This window comes from Spodoptera frugiperda, chromosome 24 (genome assembly GCF_023101765.2).
Source record: "Spodoptera frugiperda isolate SF20-4 chromosome 24, AGI-APGP_CSIRO_Sfru_2.0, whole genome shotgun sequence".
In the NCBI taxonomy this organism is placed as follows: Eukaryota; Metazoa; Arthropoda; class Insecta; order Lepidoptera; family Noctuidae; genus Spodoptera; species Spodoptera frugiperda.
In genome coordinates this window covers 4,720,746-4,743,208 of record NC_064235.1, presented here as the reverse complement: position 1 = coordinate 4,743,208, position 22,463 = coordinate 4,720,746, and the positions used below count along the sequence as shown (strand labels likewise).

Sequence of the window (22,463 nt, the reverse complement as noted above, 5' to 3'; positions counted from 1 at the left end):
CGCCGCCACGCTCACCGCCGCGCACGTCGCGCTCTCCGCCGCGCACAGTCGCAGGGACGCCGAGGTACTGCTACTGTATATTTATATATTTATATACCACGCCGCCACGCTCACCGCCGCGCACGTCGCGCTCTCCGCCGCGCACAGTCGCAGGGACGCCGAGGTACTGCTACTGTATATTTATATATTTATATACCACGCCGCCACGCTCACCGCCGCGCACGTCGCGCTCTCCGCCGCGCACAGTCGCAGGGACGCCGAGGTACTGCTACTGTATATTTATATATTTATATACCACGCCGCCACGCTCACCGCCGCGCACGTCGCGCTCTCCGCCGCGCACAGTCGCAGGGACGCCGAGGTACTGCTACTGTATATTTATATATTTATATACCACGCCGCCACGCTCACCGCCGCGCACGTCGCGCTCTCCGCCGCGCACAGTCGCAGGGACGCCGAGGTACTGCTACTGTATATTTATATATTTATATACCACGCCGCCACGCTCACCGCCGCGCACGTCGCGCTCTCCGCCGCGCACAGTCGCAGGGACGCCGAGGTACTGCTACTGTATATTTATATATTTATATACCACGCCGCCACGCTCACCGCCGCGCACGTCGCGCTCTCCGCCGCGCACAGTCGCAGGGACGCCGAGGTACTGCTACTGTATATTTATATATTTATATACCACGCCGCCACGCTCACCGCCGCGCACGTCGCGCTCTCCGCCGCGCACAGTCGCAGGGACGCCGAGGTACTGCTACTGTATATTTATATATTTATATACCACGCCGCCACGCTCACCGCCGCGCACGTCGCGCTCTCCGCCGCGCACAGTCGCAGGGACGCCGAGGTACTGCTACTGTATATTTATATATTTATATACCACGCCGCCACGCTCACCGCCGCGCACGTCGCGCTCTCCGCCGCGCACAGTCGCAGGGACGCCGAGGTACTGCTACTGTATATTTATATATTTATATACCACGCCGCCACGCTCACCGCCGCGCACGTCGCGCTCTCCGCCGCGCACAGTCGCAGGGACGCCGAGGTACTGCTACTGTATATTTATATATTTATATACCACGCCGCCACGCTCACCGCCGCGCACGTCGCGCTCTCCGCCGCGCACAGTCGCAGGGACGCCGAGGTACTGCTACTGTATATTTATATATTTATATACCACGCCGCCACGCTCACCGCCGCGCACGTCGCGCTCTCCGCCGCGCACAGTCGCAGGGACGCCGAGGTACTGCTACTGTATATTTATATATTTATATACCACGCCGCCACGCTCACCGCCGCGCACGTCGCGCTCTCCGCCGCGCACAGTCGCAGGGACGCCGAGGTACTGCTACTGTATATTTATATATTTATATACCACGCCGCCACGCTCACCGCCGCGCACGTCGCGCTCTCCGCCGCGCACAGTCGCAGGGACGCCGAGGTACTGCTACTGTATATTTATATATTTATATACCACGCCGCCACGCTCACCGCCGCGCACGTCGCGCTCTCCGCCGCGCACAGTCGCAGGGACGCCGAGGTACTGCTACTGTATATTTATATATTTATATACCACGCCGCCACGCTCACCGCCGCGCACGTCGCGCTCTCCGCCGCGCACAGTCGCAGGGACGCCGAGGTACTGCTACTGTATATTTATATATTTATATACCACGCCGCCACGCTCACCGCCGCGCACGTCGCGCTCTCCGCCGCGCACAGTCGCAGGGACGCCGAGGTACTGCTACTGTATATTTATATATTTATATACCACGCCGCCACGCTCACCGCCGCGCACGTCGCGCTCTCCGCCGCGCACAGTCGCAGGGACGCCGAGGTACTGCTACTGTATATTTATATATTTATATACCACGCCGCCACGCTCACCGCCGCGCACGTCGCGCTCTCCGCCGCGCACAGTCGCAGGGACGCCGAGGTACTGCTACTGTATATTTATATATTTATATACCACGCCGCCACGCTCACCGCCGCGCACGTCGCGCTCTCCGCCGCGCACAGTCGCAGGGACGCCGAGGTACTGCTACTGTATATTTATATATTTATATACCACGCCGCCACGCTCACCGCCGCGCACGTCGCGCTCTCCGCCGCGCACAGTCGCAGGGACGCCGAGGTACTGCTACTGTATATTTATATATTTATATACCACGCCGCCACGCTCACCGCCGCGCACGTCGCGCTCTCCGCCGCGCACAGTCGCAGGGACGCCGAGGTACTGCTACTGTATATTTATATATTTATATACCACGCCGCCACGCTCACCGCCGCGCACGTCGCGCTCTCCGCCGCGCACAGTCGCAGGGACGCCGAGGTACTGCTACTGTATATTTATATATTTATATACCACGCCGCCACGCTCACCGCCGCGCACGTCGCGCTCTCCGCCGCGCACAGTCGCAGGGACGCCGAGGTACTGCTACTGTATATTTATATATTTATATACCACGCCGCCACGCTCACCGCCGCGCACGTCGCGCTCTCCGCCGCGCACAGTCGCAGGGACGCCGAGGTACTGCTACTGTATATTTATATATTTATATACCACGCCGCCACGCTCACCGCCGCGCACGTCGCGCTCTCCGCCGCGCACAGTCGCAGGGACGCCGAGGTACTGCTACTGTATATTTATATATTTATATACCACGCCGCCACGCTCACCGCCGCGCACGTCGCGCTCTCCGCCGCGCACAGTCGCAGGGACGCCGAGGTACTGCTACTGTATATTTATATATTTATATACCACGCCGCCACGCTCACCGCCGCGCACGTCGCGCTCTCCGCCGCGCACAGTCGCAGGGACGCCGAGGTACTGCTACTGTATATTTATATATTTATATACCACGCCGCCACGCTCACCGCCGCGCACGTCGCGCTCTCCGCCGCGCACAGTCGCAGGGACGCCGAGGTACTGCTACTGTATATTTATATATTTATATACCACGCCGCCACGCTCACCGCCGCGCACGTCGCGCTCTCCGCCGCGCACAGTCGCAGGGACGCCGAGGTACTGCTACTGTATATTTATATATTTATATACCACGCCGCCACGCTCACCGCCGCGCACGTCGCGCTCTCCGCCGCGCACAGTCGCAGGGACGCCGAGGTACTGCTACTGTATATTTATATATTTATATACCACGCCGCCACGCTCACCGCCGCGCACGTCGCGCTCTCCGCCGCGCACAGTCGCAGGGACGCCGAGGTACTGCTACTGTATATTTATATATTTATATACCACGCCGCCACGCTCACCGCCGCGCACGTCGCGCTCTCCGCCGCGCACAGTCGCAGGGACGCCGAGGTACTGCTACTGTATATTTATATATTTATATACCACGCCGCCACGCTCACCGCCGCGCACGTCGCGCTCTCCGCCGCGCACAGTCGCAGGGACGCCGAGGTACTGCTACTGTATATTTATATATTTATATACCACGCCGCCACGCTCACCGCCGCGCACGTCGCGCTCTCCGCCGCGCACAGTCGCAGGGACGCCGAGGTACTGCTACTGTATATTTATATATTTATATACCACGCCGCCACGCTCACCGCCGCGCACGTCGCGCTCTCCGCCGCGCACAGTCGCAGGGACGCCGAGGTACTGCTACTGTATATTTATATATTTATATACCACGCCGCCACGCTCACCGCCGCGCACGTCGCGCTCTCCGCCGCGCACAGTCGCAGGGACGCCGAGGTACTGCTACTGTATATTTATATATTTATATACCACGCCGCCACGCTCACCGCCGCGCACGTCGCGCTCTCCGCCGCGCACAGTCGCAGGGACGCCGAGGTACTGCTACTGTATATTTATATATTTATATACCACGCCGCCACGCTCACCGCCGCGCACGTCGCGCTCTCCGCCGCGCACAGTCGCAGGGACGCCGAGGTACTGCTACTGTATATTTATATATTTATATACCACGCCGCCACGCTCACCGCCGCGCACGTCGCGCTCTCCGCCGCGCACAGTCGCAGGGACGCCGAGGTACTGCTACTGTATATTTATATATTTATATACCACGCCGCCACGCTCACCGCCGCGCACGTCGCGCTCTCCGCCGCGCACAGTCGCAGGGACGCCGAGGTACTGCTACTGTATATTTATATATTTATATACCACGCCGCCACGCTCACCGCCGCGCACGTCGCGCTCTCCGCCGCGCACAGTCGCAGGGACGCCGAGGTACTGCTACTGTATATTTATATATTTATATACCACGCCGCCACGCTCACCGCCGCGCACGTCGCGCTCTCCGCCGCGCACAGTCGCAGGGACGCCGAGGTACTGCTACTGTATATTTATATATTTATATACCACGCCGCCACGCTCACCGCCGCGCACGTCGCGCTCTCCGCCGCGCACAGTCGCAGGGACGCCGAGGTACTGCTACTGTATATTTATATATTTATATACCACGCCGCCACGCTCACCGCCGCGCACGTCGCGCTCTCCGCCGCGCACAGTCGCAGGGACGCCGAGGTACTGCTACTGTATATTTATATATTTATATACCACGCCGCCACGCTCACCGCCGCGCACGTCGCGCTCTCCGCCGCGCACAGTCGCAGGGACGCCGAGGTACTGCTACTGTATATTTATATATTTATATACCACGCCGCCACGCTCACCGCCGCGCACGTCGCGCTCTCCGCCGCGCACAGTCGCAGGGACGCCGAGGTACTGCTACTGTATATTTATATATTTATATACCACGCCGCCACGCTCACCGCCGCGCACGTCGCGCTCTCCGCCGCGCACAGTCGCAGGGACGCCGAGGTACTGCTACTGTATATTTATATATTTATATACCACGCCGCCACGCTCACCGCCGCGCACGTCGCGCTCTCCGCCGCGCACAGTCGCAGGGACGCCGAGGTACTGCTACTGTATATTTATATATTTATATACCACGCCGCCACGCTCACCGCCGCGCACGTCGCGCTCTCCGCCGCGCACAGTCGCAGGGACGCCGAGGTACTGCTACTGTATATTTATATATTTATATACCACGCCGCCACGCTCACCGCCGCGCACGTCGCGCTCTCCGCCGCGCACAGTCGCAGGGACGCCGAGGTACTGCTACTGTATATTTATATATTTATATACCACGCCGCCACGCTCACCGCCGCGCACGTCGCGCTCTCCGCCGCGCACAGTCGCAGGGACGCCGAGGTACTGCTACTGTATATTTATATATTTATATACCACGCCGCCACGCTCACCGCCGCGCACGTCGCGCTCTCCGCCGCGCACAGTCGCAGGGACGCCGAGGTACTGCTACTGTATATTTATATATTTATATACCACGCCGCCACGCTCACCGCCGCGCACGTCGCGCTCTCCGCCGCGCACAGTCGCAGGGACGCCGAGGTACTGCTACTGTATATTTATATATTTATATACCACGCCGCCACGCTCACCGCCGCGCACGTCGCGCTCTCCGCCGCGCACAGTCGCAGGGACGCCGAGGTACTGCTACTGTATATTTATATATTTATATACCACGCCGCCACGCTCACCGCCGCGCACGTCGCGCTCTCCGCCGCGCACAGTCGCAGGGACGCCGAGGTACTGCTACTGTATATTTATATATTTATATACCACGCCGCCACGCTCACCGCCGCGCACGTCGCGCTCTCCGCCGCGCACAGTCGCAGGGACGCCGAGGTACTGCTACTGTATATTTATATATTTATATACCACGCCGCCACGCTCACCGCCGCGCACGTCGCGCTCTCCGCCGCGCACAGTCGCAGGGACGCCGAGGTACTGCTACTGTATATTTATATATTTATATACCACGCCGCCACGCTCACCGCCGCGCACGTCGCGCTCTGCTCGTACTGATTATATTATAATGATATCGACGGTTGAAAGGCTAATTGATCCAAGCGACAGTTTTGCAATATTGAGTTAATATACAATGTGATAGGGTTCAGACTTCTAACCCGTTAAGGCTGAGTACTACATCTAATTTTATCGACAAAAGTCGGGGTCGAAGGGGTCGAATCCCCTCCCCCTAGAAATTATGGCTATTTTAATATTTTTCTTACTTTTTTTGATATCAAAGGGTTTATAATGAGCTCTATCCTACCAAGGTAGGCGCCGAGGTTGTATGCGTCGTAGAAACAAAAAAAAACGACAAACGGTAGCTAATAACCTTGGCTAAGTAATTCATTACTTTTTTCATATGTTTGATAATGTTTTGGTGAGAAAAAAAATCATTTGTGAATTATTTTTACCGAAAAAATCACTATTTTTCAATATTTTCAATTAGGGTGTTCAAACCCCCATATTACGGTCGATAAAATTGGATGTAGCTCAGCCTAACAGGTTAGAAGTCTCGCCCCTATGCACATTGTATATCATTCGCTGGAGAAAAGTCACTGATTCCGAATATGTAATTAATTCAATATCGCAAAAAAATTACGCTTAGCTCAACCGTCGATATTATTTTTGCCAATCCATTACAATGTAACTCTTTTACACGTCAATCTTTTAAATAACTAGATCAGGCCGGCATTTCATATCGGACTACTCTGAGAAGAAATGCCGAAACAAACTCAGAGGTCATAGTCCAGATAAAACAAATAAAGATGTAAGAGAATAGTGAATGCCTGTATCCGGTTTCAGATAAATTTCAGCCCCCGATGAGCTCCCTACTGAAGTTTTCCCAGTAGTAATAACTTACTATCAGTGCTTTCTAAAAAAGCCCAGTAATACTTTGCCCGACCCGGGAATCGAACCCGAGACCCCTTGTTCGGCAGTCGCACTTGCGACCATTCGACCAACGAGGCAGTCAAAATATTAAAATATGCCTGATAAAATAAAAGTAAACATAATATGATTCTAATTGAAATAAAATAATTTCACTTTAGACATAAAATAAAATTAAAAATCTCCATACATAATTCCAGGCGCGCGCCCTCACGGTAGACAACGCGTCACTCCGGGAACAAGTGACCTCTCTGGAGGCGGAGTGCGCCAAACTACAGACTGCACTCTCCGAGGAGACTGACCGGAGGAACAAGGAGAACAGGGTGCTTGCTAGAAAGGTATGGTACTCCACATCACACATCAACAGCCTATAAGTGGCCACTGCTGACCAAATGAAACAATTAAACAGCTAATGCTTGGAAACACACCATTGTCTTAATTTACATACATACATACATATCGTCACGCCTTTAATCCCCGAAGAGGTAGGCAGAGGTGCACATTATGGCATGTAATGCTACTGTACAATGTACACCCACTTTTCATCATAATCATTCATAATATTCATCTTCTTCTCATCTGTTTATTCACATCACTCATCTACAGCCTATAAGTGCTTTCTCAACAGAGATGTGCTATGCTACGTTGCGGATGCGTTTGGCTTCCACCAATCATATTCAGCTCCGGCGCATTCAGGAAAAGTCCTACCGATCGGTAGATTTGCCTACCAGAGGTAGAATTTTGACATAAGTTCCATACAAAATGTGTCAAAATTCTACCGCTGGTAGATGCGAATACGAATCGGTAGGTTATTGGAATGCGCCGTTACCTGTGTTTTCCCTAATGTGGAAAGATGCATGCGTGCTATAATAAATAAAAAAAGAAATGGATGCGTCCTGTAGCTGCGAGCTACGAATGCGTGCTATGGATGTGTGTTATTGATGATTTCCCTAGTATCGATTAATCGCAAACTCGAACTGCGCATCTTCCTCGCACGGCCACAACTCATGTGTCACATACATGTCACTCGTTTATCTAAATTAATATTTATCTTTGTTTATTTCTAATTACAAATGAAAAGACTAAACCGTTGTTTGACTTGACTAAGCTATTATACATATAAGCTAACAGCTCTGTTACTATACAAATTTTGATAAGATTTGTCTAGCGGATAGATCTGCTACTAATAACACACTCTTTTACAGGTGGCGGAGTTAACAGAAGAGGTGTCAGAAGCGAATAAGAAGCTAGAGTGGGAGAAGGGAGAGAATAATGTTCTCAAGAAGAAACATGCTAGTGCCATAAAAGTAAGTTTTTTTAACGAGCACCTAGCTTCGCTGATTGACAGACTGACAGACTATTATTTAATTATTTATTTGTAGACATTTATTTTCAAATCTATGTATTGAATATTGGACTAAATTTTTTTTAAAATATAATTTTGAGTTTGACTGAATTTAATTTTGAATTAATAAAAATTTGAGTTTGACTCAGTTTGTCTGACTGTCCGCAGTTACTTGCCCGTATTGATTAATTATTTTAATAGTCCATTTATCAAGGAAGACCATAGGTTATAAAACATTACGCTACGAACAGTTTCATTGATGAAACAAATATCATTAATATAATATTTTGGGGCAAAAAAGTAATGGACATGCTGTAGAAAAATTTGTGACGATACCTAACAAGTGACAGATGACAGAAGTCGCATATAGACTATCGACGAGCAAATCTACGGATGACGTCATAAATATCCTGCATCACACATGTGAAGTTTACATGCGAATTAACACGGATAGAAAATCCCAACGAACAACAGTAGGGCAGAAAGCCCGCCAGGCATGATCATCTCGCCTGGTCGGAGGTTCCTCCTTTTCTTAAGGAACTTTACTCTTTGTTCCCTAAAGATTTATGTTAGAAATTACCTCGTTTATCGCCCTGTTTCATCATTGATCCACGACTTTTTGGCCACTCTGTGTAACATGTCTGTCTACCATTCTTACGATAAAAAGCGTGATAATAATATTATGTTACAATTTCAGGAACTGAACCGCGAACTACAGCGCGCTGTGAAGCGATGCGAGCAGTTGGAAGCCAAACTGCCTCAACAGTTAGCACCTAACACAAGGACAGGTAATATTAATGTTACTATTAATGGTCATTAGATCTTTTTTGATGGTATATTAGCGACCCGCCCCAGCTTCGCATGGATGCAATGGTGATATATTATGCACGTATTATACATATAAACCTTCCTCTTGAATCACTATCTATTAAAGGAAACCGCATCAAAATCCCTTGCGTAGTTTTAAAGATTTAAGCATACAAAGGGACTTTATACTATGTAGTGAAGCCGGTAATCGAGCAGACGAATCACCTGAAGGTAAGCAATCGCCGCCGCCGAAACAAGTGCGTTGCCGGCCTTTTGGGGGTTATGAATTTAAGGGTTGTTGGGGAATCAGGGATTGGGAAGGGGGAATTGGGCCTCTGGTAACCTCACTCACACAACGTAAGTGTTGTTTCACGTCGGTTTTCTGCTCGGCCGTGGTATCACTCCGGTCGAGCCGGCCCATTCGTGCCGAAGCATGGCTCTCCCACAAGTAATAATATTAGTGTGATGTGATTCTTGACTTTTATTGTTGTATACAGGTTCGATATCATCGCTGAGTAGTGGGGAGAGCGCCCCCCATGAGGACAGACTGCAGAACGGACACAGCGAGGCATTGCCTGATATACAGGTAAATAATTCCCTGTAATAATATAAAAATAAGTCGGTTTTCCTTCCTGACGCTATAACTCCAGAACGCACGAACTGATTTCCACGGTTTTGCATTCGTTGGAAAGGTCTCGGGCTCCGTGAGGTTAAAAATTCAGGAAAAATTACAGGAAAATGGGGAAAATCATTGGTGGCGAAACGGAGTTCGCCGGATTTGCTAGTTCCCTATAATAATATTTTATACAGTAAATATACTACAAAAATCACTTAATTGGACTCTCTAGCAATGGTATTCGGGTTCGATTCCCGGTTCGATAAAAAAACTTGAGAATAATATCGTGTCGTTTCCTCATTTTTACTTCAGAATTATCTCGAGGCTTCGTAGTTTCGGGTTCAATTCCCGTGTTGGTAACAAATGCATCTCTGAAATTCCCCGATAATCAATAATAATAAGATTTGTATTTTATTTTCACGCTAAATATAGGAACAAACGAATACGGTAAGCATAAGATACATAAAAAAGGTCCTAGTGTGTGGCAAAGTTTAGAAAAGAAAACGGTCCAGTAGTTTCAGAGTTTATGTGGTACAAAGTTACAAACAAACAAATTAATCATTGTAATGTATATTTCTTTTACTATTATCTAGCTAATATTAAAAGCTGAAGAGTTTCTTTAATTGTTTAAACGCGTTATCCTCCGAAACCACTGGTCCGAATTTGAATAGTTAATTTTTGAGTTAACCGTCCATTTATCAATGAAAGTTTTAAGCTATAAAATCACGCTATGTTTAATAGGAAACCAATAGCACCGCGCGCTTCTTACTAGTATTAGAGTTAAAATAAGTTTTTATTTTCACAGATAAAATACCCAAGTCTCTTCAATAAATTATTCCTTAAGGTTAGAGGGGTTGGGTCTATTTTTCTTTAATTTATTGTATTTCAATAGATTTTGTGTAGTTACTGTCATATTTGGTACAATAAAAAAGTATTTTAGTTTTAGAGTAATACTCGATTATATCTACTATCGGCAGTCATACTATTATGCACGCTACTGACCTTACGATTGAACTGTGCAGATTTAACCGTACAGTTAAATCGTAGGTACAGCAGACCAAACAGTTTAACTGTAACTTATAGTTTTTAACCGACTTCAAAAAAAGGAGGTTCGAAGTTTTACTTGTATTTGGTTGAACCGATTTTGATGCGGTGTTCAGCATAGTATTTTTAGGTATGTTGTGTATTTTGTGTAATTTCATAGAAGTATCCTAGAATGTATTTGATTTATTATTATAAAAATCGACTTCAATCCAGAGGATTTTGATGTTTTTTTATGGAACACGCTGGTAATCGAGCATACGTATCACCTGATGGTAAGCAATCGCCGCCGCCCAACACCAGAGATGTTACAAGTGCGTTGCCAGCCTTTTGGGAGTTAGGAATTTTAAGGTTGTTGGAGAATCGGGGATTGGGTAGATTAGGAAGGGGGGATTGGGCCTCCGGTAACCTCACTCACACAACGCAAGCGTTATTTCACGTCGGTTTTCTGCTCGGCCGTGGTATCACTCCTATCAAACCCGCCCATTCATGCCGAAGCATGGCTCTCCCACACTTTAATGTTTATTCCAGCCATAAGTCTATCTCGAATACCCTTAGTACCCTTGTCCCATAGTTTTGACGCTGTATTGTCGTTACATTGTTCCTACATATATATACAATAGGTAAATGATCAAATAATGTATCAGAGATATTGTAAAAAACATTATTTTTTAAAAGAGTAACGATGGAGTTTCTTGCTCGTTCTTCTCCATTCGAAGCAACACTTTGGAACGAGCGCCTAGCTTCACTGACAGACAGACTGACGGACAATTCAATTTGACGTTTCAAAAGTGCCTTATTTAGGATTCATTGAAATAAATGCTTTGACTTTGACCTTATTAAAAAATATATCAAATTTCAACACAGGTCCGAGAACCAGACCGCCAGACATTAATCGAGCGTATAGTCTCGCTACAACGCGCCGCCGCCCGCCGCGCCGAGCGCTGCGACTTCCTAGAGGAGCACTCCAAACAGCTGACTGCTGAGCTAAGGACTAAGGCGAGGCTGTTGCGGCATCTACTCTGTGAGCTACCTGCCGGCGCCGTCGGGTCTAGTCGCCGTGATGATAATAAGGTAAGCAGGAGATGGAACGGGGTGGTTTTTAGTCAGTAAGAGTCTGATACTCCCTCTCACTCTCTTCTCTACAGCCTCTGGACTATCTTTTAACCACTCTAACGTTCATGGATAGCACGGTATCCAAAAACGAGCGTCATACGCCCATGGATACTATAGTATCCAAAGCGACGAGTTGTGTTTAACTCCCTCTAGTTTAAAATACGGTCTTGTTTGGGGAGTTATGACTGATTATCGATTCAGCTGAATAAATTGTTCGACGAAAAAATAAGGTTACGGTTTACGGTTCAGTAGCTATATAGGTTTTTTGTTACGACGAACTTGCGAGTCGGGCGCGGTTCGGATGCCGCGCGCGGCTACAGAGATCACTCACTAGTGGTTATATTACGAAACGCGCTCTTTTGTCAATCGAAAAGATCGCCTAGTACCTGTCTACCTAATATTGATTAGCCGCGGCCGGCGCGATTGAAAAAATTCATAACTTCGTTCCATGAAAACATGAATTTAAATAAAACCCTACCGTATCGTTTGTTATCTAGAAACCGTGCAATTGATATGTATACCCCCTTTTGTTACACATCCACTTTTTACCATTTGTGGTGTAAGTCCCATGTAATAGGGGGTGAGCGTATTGCCAGACTCCCGCCTGCTACTACTGAGAAATTTTCAAAAGTAACCGAAAGCAAAGTCTGGTCAATAAAACTTTCCGGCCGAAATGCCGGGAATCGAACTCCGAGACCCATTGTACCGCAGTCTGCATTTGCGACCTCTCGACCAACGAGGCAGTCTAAAACTAATGAGTATACAACAAAGTTTCTTTGAGAAAGTTGTTTGTAATCATGAGTACAATCACGTGTTTAAATATCGTTCACTAATTACCAGTCACCCTATATATAAAAAGAGGTATGGTAAGTAACCCTCTCCTTACCTAATGCGTGTTCTTATGTAATATTGTTTTCTTGTCCATGCTGCTATCGTAGGCTAAACGGAAGCTGACCAAGGTAAATTGCTACTTTATATAGAATAGAATCAGGTTTAAATGTGGGAGAGTCATACTTCGGCACGAATGGGCCGACTTGACCGGAGTGATACCACGGCCTCGCAGAAAACGGACGTGAAACATCGCTTGCGTTGTGTTTCGTTGTGTGAGTGAGGTTACCGGACGCCCAATTCCCCCTTCCCAATCTTCTCCATCCCCATTCCCGAACAACAACCCTTAAATTCCTAACTCCCAAAGCCGGTAAAGCACTTGTAAAGCCTCTGGTGTTTCAAGTGTCCATGGCGCGCGGCGATTGCTTACCATCAGGTAATACGTCAGCTCGATTACCGGCATGTCTCATAAAAAAAGTTGTTACTTTGCGGAAATCCATGCTACACTATACCCTTTGCGCTATAACAAGGTGCGGCTGACAGATGCCAGTATGACGTTGACATGTCTCTCTTTAAGGATGGACATTAGAAAAATCTTTTTTTATCGCTATCGATACTCGCAGCATACATTTAATTCTCTTTAATTTATTTTATTAAATGTGTGTGTTATTTAGTTGTAAACAGTGTAACTACGTGTATATACTTGTCAAAATAAATATTTTGTGTCCGAGCCCTGTAGGTGTTTCAGAGTTTCCAGTTTCTACAGAACCGTGAAGAATATAAGTGTATATTAGTTTGTATATGTTACTAAAGCAACCACGATCTTTCAGATTAAGTACCACCACGCATTATCAAAGGCGCGTCTACAGTAGATTTACCCACATAATTAAAGGTTTTTTAAGAGTGATAATTGAACGACGCATGATTTTCTTTTTATATTCTAAAAAAACATCGACTACCTATACATCGTAGCAGTACATCCCATCACTAAACACGACTATGGATTTACGTTATACGCATAACACTTTACTTTATTTTTGATTTCATTAGATTTTATTTAAAGACTAGAACATTCCGGTTGGATTTAATTTAATTAACTACACTTCCGAATGATATAACATAATACGAATGTGATACAGTTAAAATACTAAGGCATAATTTTTAAATCGCAGCAACTTTCAAGAGTGATACGAAACGTTACTGAATCTGTCAGCCGCACCTTGTTACAGCGCATAGGGTATAACAATACAGTAAGATTATTTAGATTTAATAATTCCGCTTATACATGTATTTTTAACATGCGGCGTGCAGCACCGCCCTCCCGCCCGCAATTAAATGCATTAAAACTAAAAATCTTACTATATTGTTAGTGTAAATTGCTATTTATTGTAAACATCCTCAATAGGGTAGATGACACATTTTAATTTTAATGTCCGTCTTGTAGATCCTATACCCCCAATCTTCCAATTCCGGATTCCCCAACAACCCTTAAATTCCTAACCCCCAAAAGGCCGGCAATGCATTTGTAACGCCTCTGATGTTTCGGGTGTCAATTGCTTATTATCAGGTGATCCGTCTGCTCGTTTACCGGCTTATACCATAATACAACAGATTATTTTAAAACATTAGACACGTATATTATTATCTTACTGAAACAAACATTTTCGAGGATATATCGATTTGAAATATTGCATGAAATTACTTCTAGGTACTCCTAAACTTTGATTCGATTTATTTAAGTATTGGTATTGTATATGACAAAATAAAAGGATGAATACGTGTTTAATATTTTTTCATTGTCTAACTGACGGACTAAATACATTTAGATTTTTAGTTATCATATCCCGTCATCATCCCTATTCTCAAATACCTAACCTGCTGTGATTAGCCAAAAAAACCTCTTGCTACAATTCAAATAATATAAATATTTATAGTGAAATTAGCTTACCTATAACTAAATATCTCATACGTTTTACATCAATATTGTAGTCTCTTTCTAACACATATAACATTGTATACAACAGAAAGAGATAGCGCGACTGGGCGGCGGCGCGATGGCGGCGGTGTGGGGCGGCGACCCGGGCGGTATCACTGCCGAGCTGTCGCTAGAGATGAACAGACGTCTGCAGGCCGTGCTCGAGGATACACTGCTGAAGAATATCACGCTTAAGGTATATTATAGTCAGTAAGGGTGTAGTGACTGTTGTCAATAGTCGATATATTCAAAGTCAAAGTCAAATCATTTATTCCAATTAAACCATATATGTACTTAGGTACTTTTGAAACGTCAACAAAGAAATAAATTGACTGCACGGTTGGCGCGGTGGCTGGGCAAGTGGCTGCTGTGCAACGTGTCGCGAGTTCGATTCCCGCACGGAGCAACTCTTTGTATGACCCACAAATTGTTGTTTCGGGTCTGGGTGTCATGTGCATGTGAACTTGTATGTTTGTAACGCACCCACGACACAGAAGAAAATCCTATTATAGAGCAACGATTTAAGAAAAAAAGTAGATATAGTTAATACTTTAACAGTGAACAGTTGAGAAATAATAATAAATGGAATAAAAATTAATTTAAAACTTTAAAAAAAAATAAAACAAAAATTCTCGTTAGGCGTCGAAGTAATTTAATTTAATTTTTTCTTTATTTTAGTTTTAAATTAGTTTTTATTCATTTAAATTGTGAGTTATTTTAACATGAAATAATTTAATTTTCAGGAGAACATGGACACGCTCGGCGCTGAAATATCTCGACTAAAAGAACAATTGAAATCCTACGAAAATAAATAAATTAAACTAAATTAATATTTACTTGTAAATGTATAAAATTTAAGTTTTAATCTTATACGTGGGTGTTGTGCGAAAGCTTTCAAAATGTATTAAAAATATATATATATTTTACTCACGTAACTGTTTCATGAAACTCGACTAGTTTCAAGCTACGCTAGGGGCTCATACTAATTATCAGTATTGAATGACATACATTAATTAATTTAATGTGTCTTATGAAAGTTATACAGCCTAATATTTTATCACCAGCCCTTTTTTCTGTGACTAAATTATCATTCAAACATTATATTTTTAATGAAAAAATAAAATAACCGACTTCACTGAAGAAAGACGGTTAAAAAAACATTAAAAGGATCAAATTGACTTTGATTTCGAAAGTCGGTGTTTCTCATTATTGTTTGTTTCTTATTTAACACCGACCTCCGAAATAAAAGTTATTTTGACCATTTTAGTGTTCTTTTTAACCGATTTTCTTCAGTGAAGTCGATTATATTTTTAGTCTTTTTTATTTTTATTTAAAAATGTAATGTTTAAATGAAACCTAACTCTCAGGTAAAATTGAGCTAGTGATAAAAAAAATCAGGCTGTATTAAAATTACTATCTCAGATTTTGAGTATTAAAACAAGTTAAATTTTATTTTTTAATATAAAGTTTTCGCATAACAATTCCAAAAACTAAAAAAATATATCCATTTAGCAATATTTTATAATATTGTATGCGTATGGAACATTCCAGAGAAATGCCAATGAATAAAAATTAAGACATAATTCCATTTCGTTAAGGTCGCTTTTTGAATAAACTTGTCACATTCCCACCTTGTTGGTCAAAATGATATTCTGTGTTTTGAAATTTTAATATTTATCGGCCACTGCTGACCAAAGCCCTCTTCTCACACGGAGAAGGTTTGAGCATTAATCACCGCGCTTGCTCAATGCGGGTTGGCGATTTCAAACTTATAATTAGAAATTATAAGCCCAGGTTTCCTCACGATGTTTTCCTTCACCGTTTGTTAATGGTGTCTAAATAATCTTAGAAAGTACTCACTATTTCCAAAAGATTTAAAGCGTATTCCTTTTTAAAAGGCCGGCAACGCGCCTGTGACTCCTCTGGTGTTGCGGGTGTTCATGGGCGGCGCTGATCGCTTACCATCAGGTGACCCGTCTGCTCGTTTGCCCCCTATTCCATAAAAAAAAGATTTCTTAAGTATTTAAAACATACTTTCGCATTTATAATATAAAAATGAAGATATAATATTTTCAAAAAAGTGACCTAATATTTTTTTTAATGGAAGTAAGTTAGCTACTCTCCATGGTAAAATTTAAAAATTAAATTATTCGGTATTAAAATTATTTATTGTATTATTAAAATTGACGTTTAAATTTTAAAATAAAACGCTTTGAAATTATGTTGACGCACTTTCTTATAGCTTAGTGCTACTAAAGGTAAGCGTCCACAGGCCCGCATCGTACGCAACGGATTTTAGTTTGTCTTGTATAGAAACTCATACAACTGCGTCCACTGATCCGCATCGTACGGACCGCATCATCGGCAATGCTTACATGCGATGCGTACTGATGACGTCATACGGAATGCGTACGATGCGTGCGATGCGGGCCTGTGGACGCTTACCTTAAGGGTCTATTATGTTGCGGCATTTGACGAATGCATGCATCCGTCATAAACAATAGTCGGCCTACAAATGACTCATAAAATAACTGGTAAAAAGCGCGTGCTACGTTGTATATCGTATGGAGAAACCTCTTATGACTTAATTTAAACCACATATTTGTTATCATCTTGGCTGACGATATACGAAAAATGAGCGAAATAGGCCCAGTAGGTAAGCCAAAAAGTGCATTATTCTCTTTGAGCTAATTTGAACACTATTTACAAATACGGCATTATAACAGCCGCGTCACATGTCCGTAACATTCCTAGACAACCTACTACATTACAGCTCTTCTGTGGTCAAGGAACATGGAGCTGTTCATACAGAATTTAATACTTGATTTATTTAATTATGTATTTTGATTGAAAATTTCTTTGAAATATTTAGTTGTATTATGCTTCTGTGGACGAGTACTACTTGTAGTTTCATTTAAGTCATATGAGTGATCTCCATACTGTATGTTATTTACCTTCGATAGAATACATAACGACTCTTATATACCTTGTACATAGGTTTATGTTAATAACCCAACTATGTATAATATTAGTTGAAAAAAACTAATGCGTTTTCATCAAGCTCTCCTAAATTTTAAGGTACGCTTAAAGTAAGATAGGTGACATATCACGTCATTGTAGTTTTCGCCAAACTAGGGATGATGACGGGGTATGAAAATTAAAAATCTATTTAGTCCGTCAGTTACGTAATGAAAAAATATTAGACACGTATTTTTTTATTTCGTCATATAAGATAACAATACTTAGATAAAACGAATCAAAGTTTAGGAGTGGGAGCAAATACGTTATTTCTACGTATAAAATGTACCTAAAAGTGACGTCATGCGATATTTCAAATCGATATATCTTCGAAAGTATTTGTTTCTGTAAGAAAATAAAAAATACGTGTGTAATATTTTAAAATAATCTACAAGACGGACTTTAAAATAAAAATTAGTCATCTACCCTTTTTCAATTAAGACTTTGACTGCCAACAAAAATCTGTTGAAGGCAAATCCTTCACTAATACTGGTCACTTTTGCCCCCCATGGCGTTTAACACATTCAGTGCCACCGACTCGCCCGGAGAGTCCATGTAAATTTTATTCCAGTGCCGTCGACTCGCTTAGCGAGTTCAATGTTTTTGCTCTTTCTTTCCAAAATGCATGGTGTATTTTCTGCTTAAAATAATACTGAAGACTAAAGATACCCTAATCTAAAGAATTGCATAGAGGGTGCGACTCTACGGTTCTGGAATTAAATTTACGTGGACTCTCTGGGCGTGTTGGTGGCACTGAATGTGTTAAATTACTCTTTAGGGGTGATTGGTGAAAACGGCCATAACTGTATTATATTTTAATAATAAATTATTTCCAAAATGTACCTAATGTATTGTATAAATTAGTATTCTTGAAATGCTGTTTGTTTGTTTAAGTTCTTTTTGGTTGACCAAGGTTTTTCATTATAATATCGCTCACCTAGTACTATATTTCGGTCAATCATGTACTATTATAACCGCCTATTATATTGTCTACGGCATTCACTCTATATTGTCTATGGACCTTACTTTATTTTACTTATAGTTCAAATGCTGTGTCATACTTTGTTTGTGTGTAAATATTTGAAATGACTTTGGAAGAAATACTTTAATAAAAATGTATTTTGCATTAAAAAATGTTAAATTGTAGTTGCTTACGTTTAAGTCTTTGACTGCCAATAGAAAACTGTTGAAGGCAAATCCTCCGCTAACGTCGGTCACCGGTGACCACCACGGCGTTCAATGTGTTAAATACTCATTCGCCACTCAATTTTAAGTTCTAAAAATAGTTCTGTCACTATATATCATTTAAGTGTGGGAGAGCCATGCTTCGGCACGAATGGGCCGGCTCAACCGGAGTGATACCACGGCTTCACAGAAAATCGACGTGAAACAACGCTTGCGTTGTGTGAATTACCAAAGGCCTAATTGCTCCGCTTCCCAATTCTCAATTCCTCAACAACCCTTAAATTCCTAACCCCCAAAAGGCCGGCAACGCACTTGTAACGCCTCTGGTGTTTCAAGTGTCCATAGGCGGCGGCGATTGCTTACTATCAGGTAATACGTCTGCTTGTTTACCGGCTTATACCATAAAATCTTTGTAAAATGACAGAGATATTTAAGTACTACTTAATATTGAGTAGCATTTCAGTATTCAGGGGTAAGCCTCGTTGGTTTTGAGTTAGATTCCAGTTTTGGCCAAAAAATCTGGGCTTGACTATATTTGTAAATAATTATTACCTTACTGTAGAAAGGGTATTGCTTTTTCAAAGTCATTTATTTTTATGTAAATTGAAATTGTGTTTGTATTTGTGACATGTAAGTTTCTGATTATTTGAAGCTACTATACCTAAACAGCTGTTTTCGAGTTTTAAATTGTATAACTTGATGTGTTTTTCATGTATCTACCTCTTATCATATATTTACAAATGGCTTCCAATATATTGTACTTTGGTGTTGAACAAAACTCAGGGAAAAATTGAGGTAATGAAATCATAGCGCGATCTATCTCGATACCAACGCCATCTATCGAGCGTCGCGTCAACTGAATAATAATATTTTTATTATAATTACGTAGTTTCATCAGTCAAAAATAAATGATTTCGACTTTTCAATGCAATAAAATATCCAAAAATAGTTTTATAATTTTTCTAGCTAATTTTCTAGAAATAAGTCTGCTATTGACTTATCTGATGACGTCATAACGTACTATTTCATACAAAATTAATAGAGAATATCATATTTAACGTTTCGAAAAAAATATTGAATTTGACTAGTAGGAAATTAGCCTATTACAGCCGAATCCACATAATGAAGTCCGATATTTTTATCATAATTGATTCCGTTATTACTCCAAACAGGGGCCTTATGCCCGAATACTCAAACGCTACTCAATTTTAAGACGCTCTCAAGTGTAGTTGTCACTATCAATTCTTTATAAAATGAGAGAGATAGCACAATATTTAAGTACAACTTAAAATTGAGTAGCATTTCAGTATTCAGGTATTAGTCTGCTATTACAATTGTGTCAGAATGGTCGATCACTGAGCAGTGCAAGAGGGACGGAGCTATGTAGGTTGTATAGCTCCATCCCTCTCCCTATCCCAGGTCACAGTATATCACATTACAATATTTTGGAACGCTACATCGTAGTACCTCTTGTCTGGTGTCTATCCTCTACTCTAGTTGATACATAGCTCTCGATCAAATATCATGTATTATTTTAGTATTAGAACTATGTTATTTATATGTACTGAATGTTTTAGCAAAATTTACCCACCTATATGGGATAAAGACGCAAGTTTGTATATTATTTTATCCGCTGCTCCTGCTCCTATTGATCGTAGCGTAATGTTTTATAGTGTCTATTCGCAAACAGATCATTTGTTGGATGAGAATCCAAGAGAACACGTTGACTGATCAGTAAGAGTCTGACACTCCCTCTCCCTCTCAAGAGAATAGAAGGCATTGGAAGATTCTCCCCTTTTAAAAAAAAGCACATGTGACTGATATCGTGGGCATAGGATTAAAAACGTGTTTTTAATTATTATTTTTTTAACCTTTTGACCGCCAGAGCATAAACGCTTCGCCGTGCCCTCCACGCCGAGACACAAATTCAACGAAATAACCTTGAAAATATTAGGGATTCCAAAATGTTATCGATAAACCAAAGTGAGTAATAATTTTCGTCTGAATTTTTTTTTGAATAAACTGCTTATAACATAAAAAGAATATTTATTTAACCTAATCTCCCACTGTAATAAACTTAAGACCACATTAATAGCAACTATCAATGAAATATCAACCTTTTGAGACACAAAAATACATATAAAATTGCAGCAAGTTACAGCACTATTATCTATCAGTTACGCGCCATTGGCATGTATACATGCCAATGGCGCGGGCAACTATCCATTTTTTTTTAATCTCTCGTTTATGATTAGGGATGTAGTTAGCTGAATAATGTAACTTATCGAGTTCATTTATGTATTAGGTAATCAAATTTGAAAACTGCTAAATAGGTATCTATAATATCTATATAGGTATATAAAAAATCTGTAGATTTTAGTGATATTATTTATACACTTTCATATTCTTAAAATAGTTGCCTTGTATTTGTAAAATGTCACATGAAACTTAAAAATATAAAAAATCAACAATCGTATTTATTTATTATGCTCATTAACAGCCTTGTAATTGAAAAAGGTTACGTGAAACTTAAAAATATATAAAAATCAACAATTGTACCTATAAAACTTTGTGCTCACTAACAGTCTTGGAATTGTAAAATTTAAAACTAAATTGTATATTATCTATAATTATTATCAATAACAAAAATTTCTGATGTTGATAGTAACCTACAAAAATATTTTATAATTATCTAGAATGCGCAATAGTTCTTCTGTACTATAAACCTCTTCACTCGCCATTTTTGCAATTAAAATGTAGGTACTAGATAAAATATTTTTTGCAACTTCCCCGCATTTAAAAACACGGCACGCGCTTACGACGTCACGAGTTTACCTTTTTTCTCAGAGACTAAGGTTATATATATACTTTTTAATAGTTATTACAAAAAATAAGCGAGTCATTTAGCTGAAGTTTTAATATTACTTGAATTACACTACATCACTAGTAGGCATGTATACATGCCATTGGCGCGAGAGAACATGCTTTTTTAGCCGATATTTAAGTTGTTTTTATCAATCAAATATTAGAATAACTATATTGCAATTTTGTTCACTGTGTACAATTATGTAATAACTGGGTATTCAGTTCTTAAGATACATCAATAAAACACGTGAAAGTAATGATTTAATGTGTTTATTTTGTTTTTCTCTGTGATCTGTTTCTTGGCATCTATAGATGTCGGTGGCGCACAGGGCACGCTTGCGCATGACATCTATACATGCCATTGGCGTTCAAAAGGTTAATTACTGATTTGATTTTATTATAACTTTCGTGAGACATACTAAATTAATTATTATGTTATCGGTTTACTCACGTAACTGTTTGACGAGGAACTCGACTAGTTTCAAGCCCCGTGCTAATGAATGTGATCCTCTAGCATGGTTTGAAACTAGTCAAGTTCCTCTTCAAACAGTTACGTGAGTAAGCCGATAACATAATAATTAATTTACTGATTTGATGTTTAGTACCAGAGATTCTTTAGCTCTATAATATTGGTATATTTATATGTTTGGGTCATTTCAATGTAATTCAGTACATATAAATAACGTAGCGTTTGTAATGTACTTGTAATATAAACAAATGTTATATGATTGTATTATTGTGTAAATGTAACACTAATGTTGTTGTAAAGTGCGAAGTCTACGCGAGGCGCGGTTGTTGTGTTCTATGAAATATATTTTCAGCATTCTTTCTTTGTTTTATTTTCTACTAGCTTTTCCTTTTTTAACGAGACGGATCACCTGATGGTAAGCAATCGCCGCCGCACATGGAT

At 42.3% G+C, this 22,463-nt stretch overlaps 1 protein-coding gene and 1 long non-coding RNA gene across 3 annotated transcripts in view; one reads left to right on the top strand and one right to left on the bottom strand.

Moving 5' to 3' along the window:
- LOC118278485 (coiled-coil domain-containing protein 186) overlaps nt 1–16,579 on the top strand; it is a 31,414-nt gene extending 14,835 nt beyond the window's left edge. The window contains exons 8-15 of one of the 2 annotated variants that reach the window (XM_050703457.1): nt 6,958–7,095; nt 7,963–8,064; nt 8,800–8,890; nt 9,407–9,495; nt 11,434–11,640; nt 12,621–12,641; nt 14,535–14,681; nt 15,229–16,579. In XM_050703457.1, coding sequence (XP_050559414.1) covers nt 6,958–7,095; nt 7,963–8,064; nt 8,800–8,890; nt 9,407–9,495; nt 11,434–11,640; nt 12,621–12,641; nt 14,535–14,681; nt 15,229–15,300 — 867 coding nt within the window. In that variant the 3' untranslated portion in view covers nt 15,301–16,579. The remainder of the gene's footprint in view (nt 1–6,957; nt 7,096–7,962; nt 8,065–8,799; nt 8,891–9,406; nt 9,496–11,433; nt 11,641–12,620; nt 12,642–14,534; nt 14,682–15,228) is intronic. The other variant, XM_050703458.1, reaches the window with a different exon arrangement.
- The window catches only part of LOC126912285 (uncharacterized), a 129,568-nt gene that overhangs the window by 57,299 nt on the left and 49,806 nt on the right, over nt 1–22,463 (bottom strand). The window lies entirely within an intron of this gene.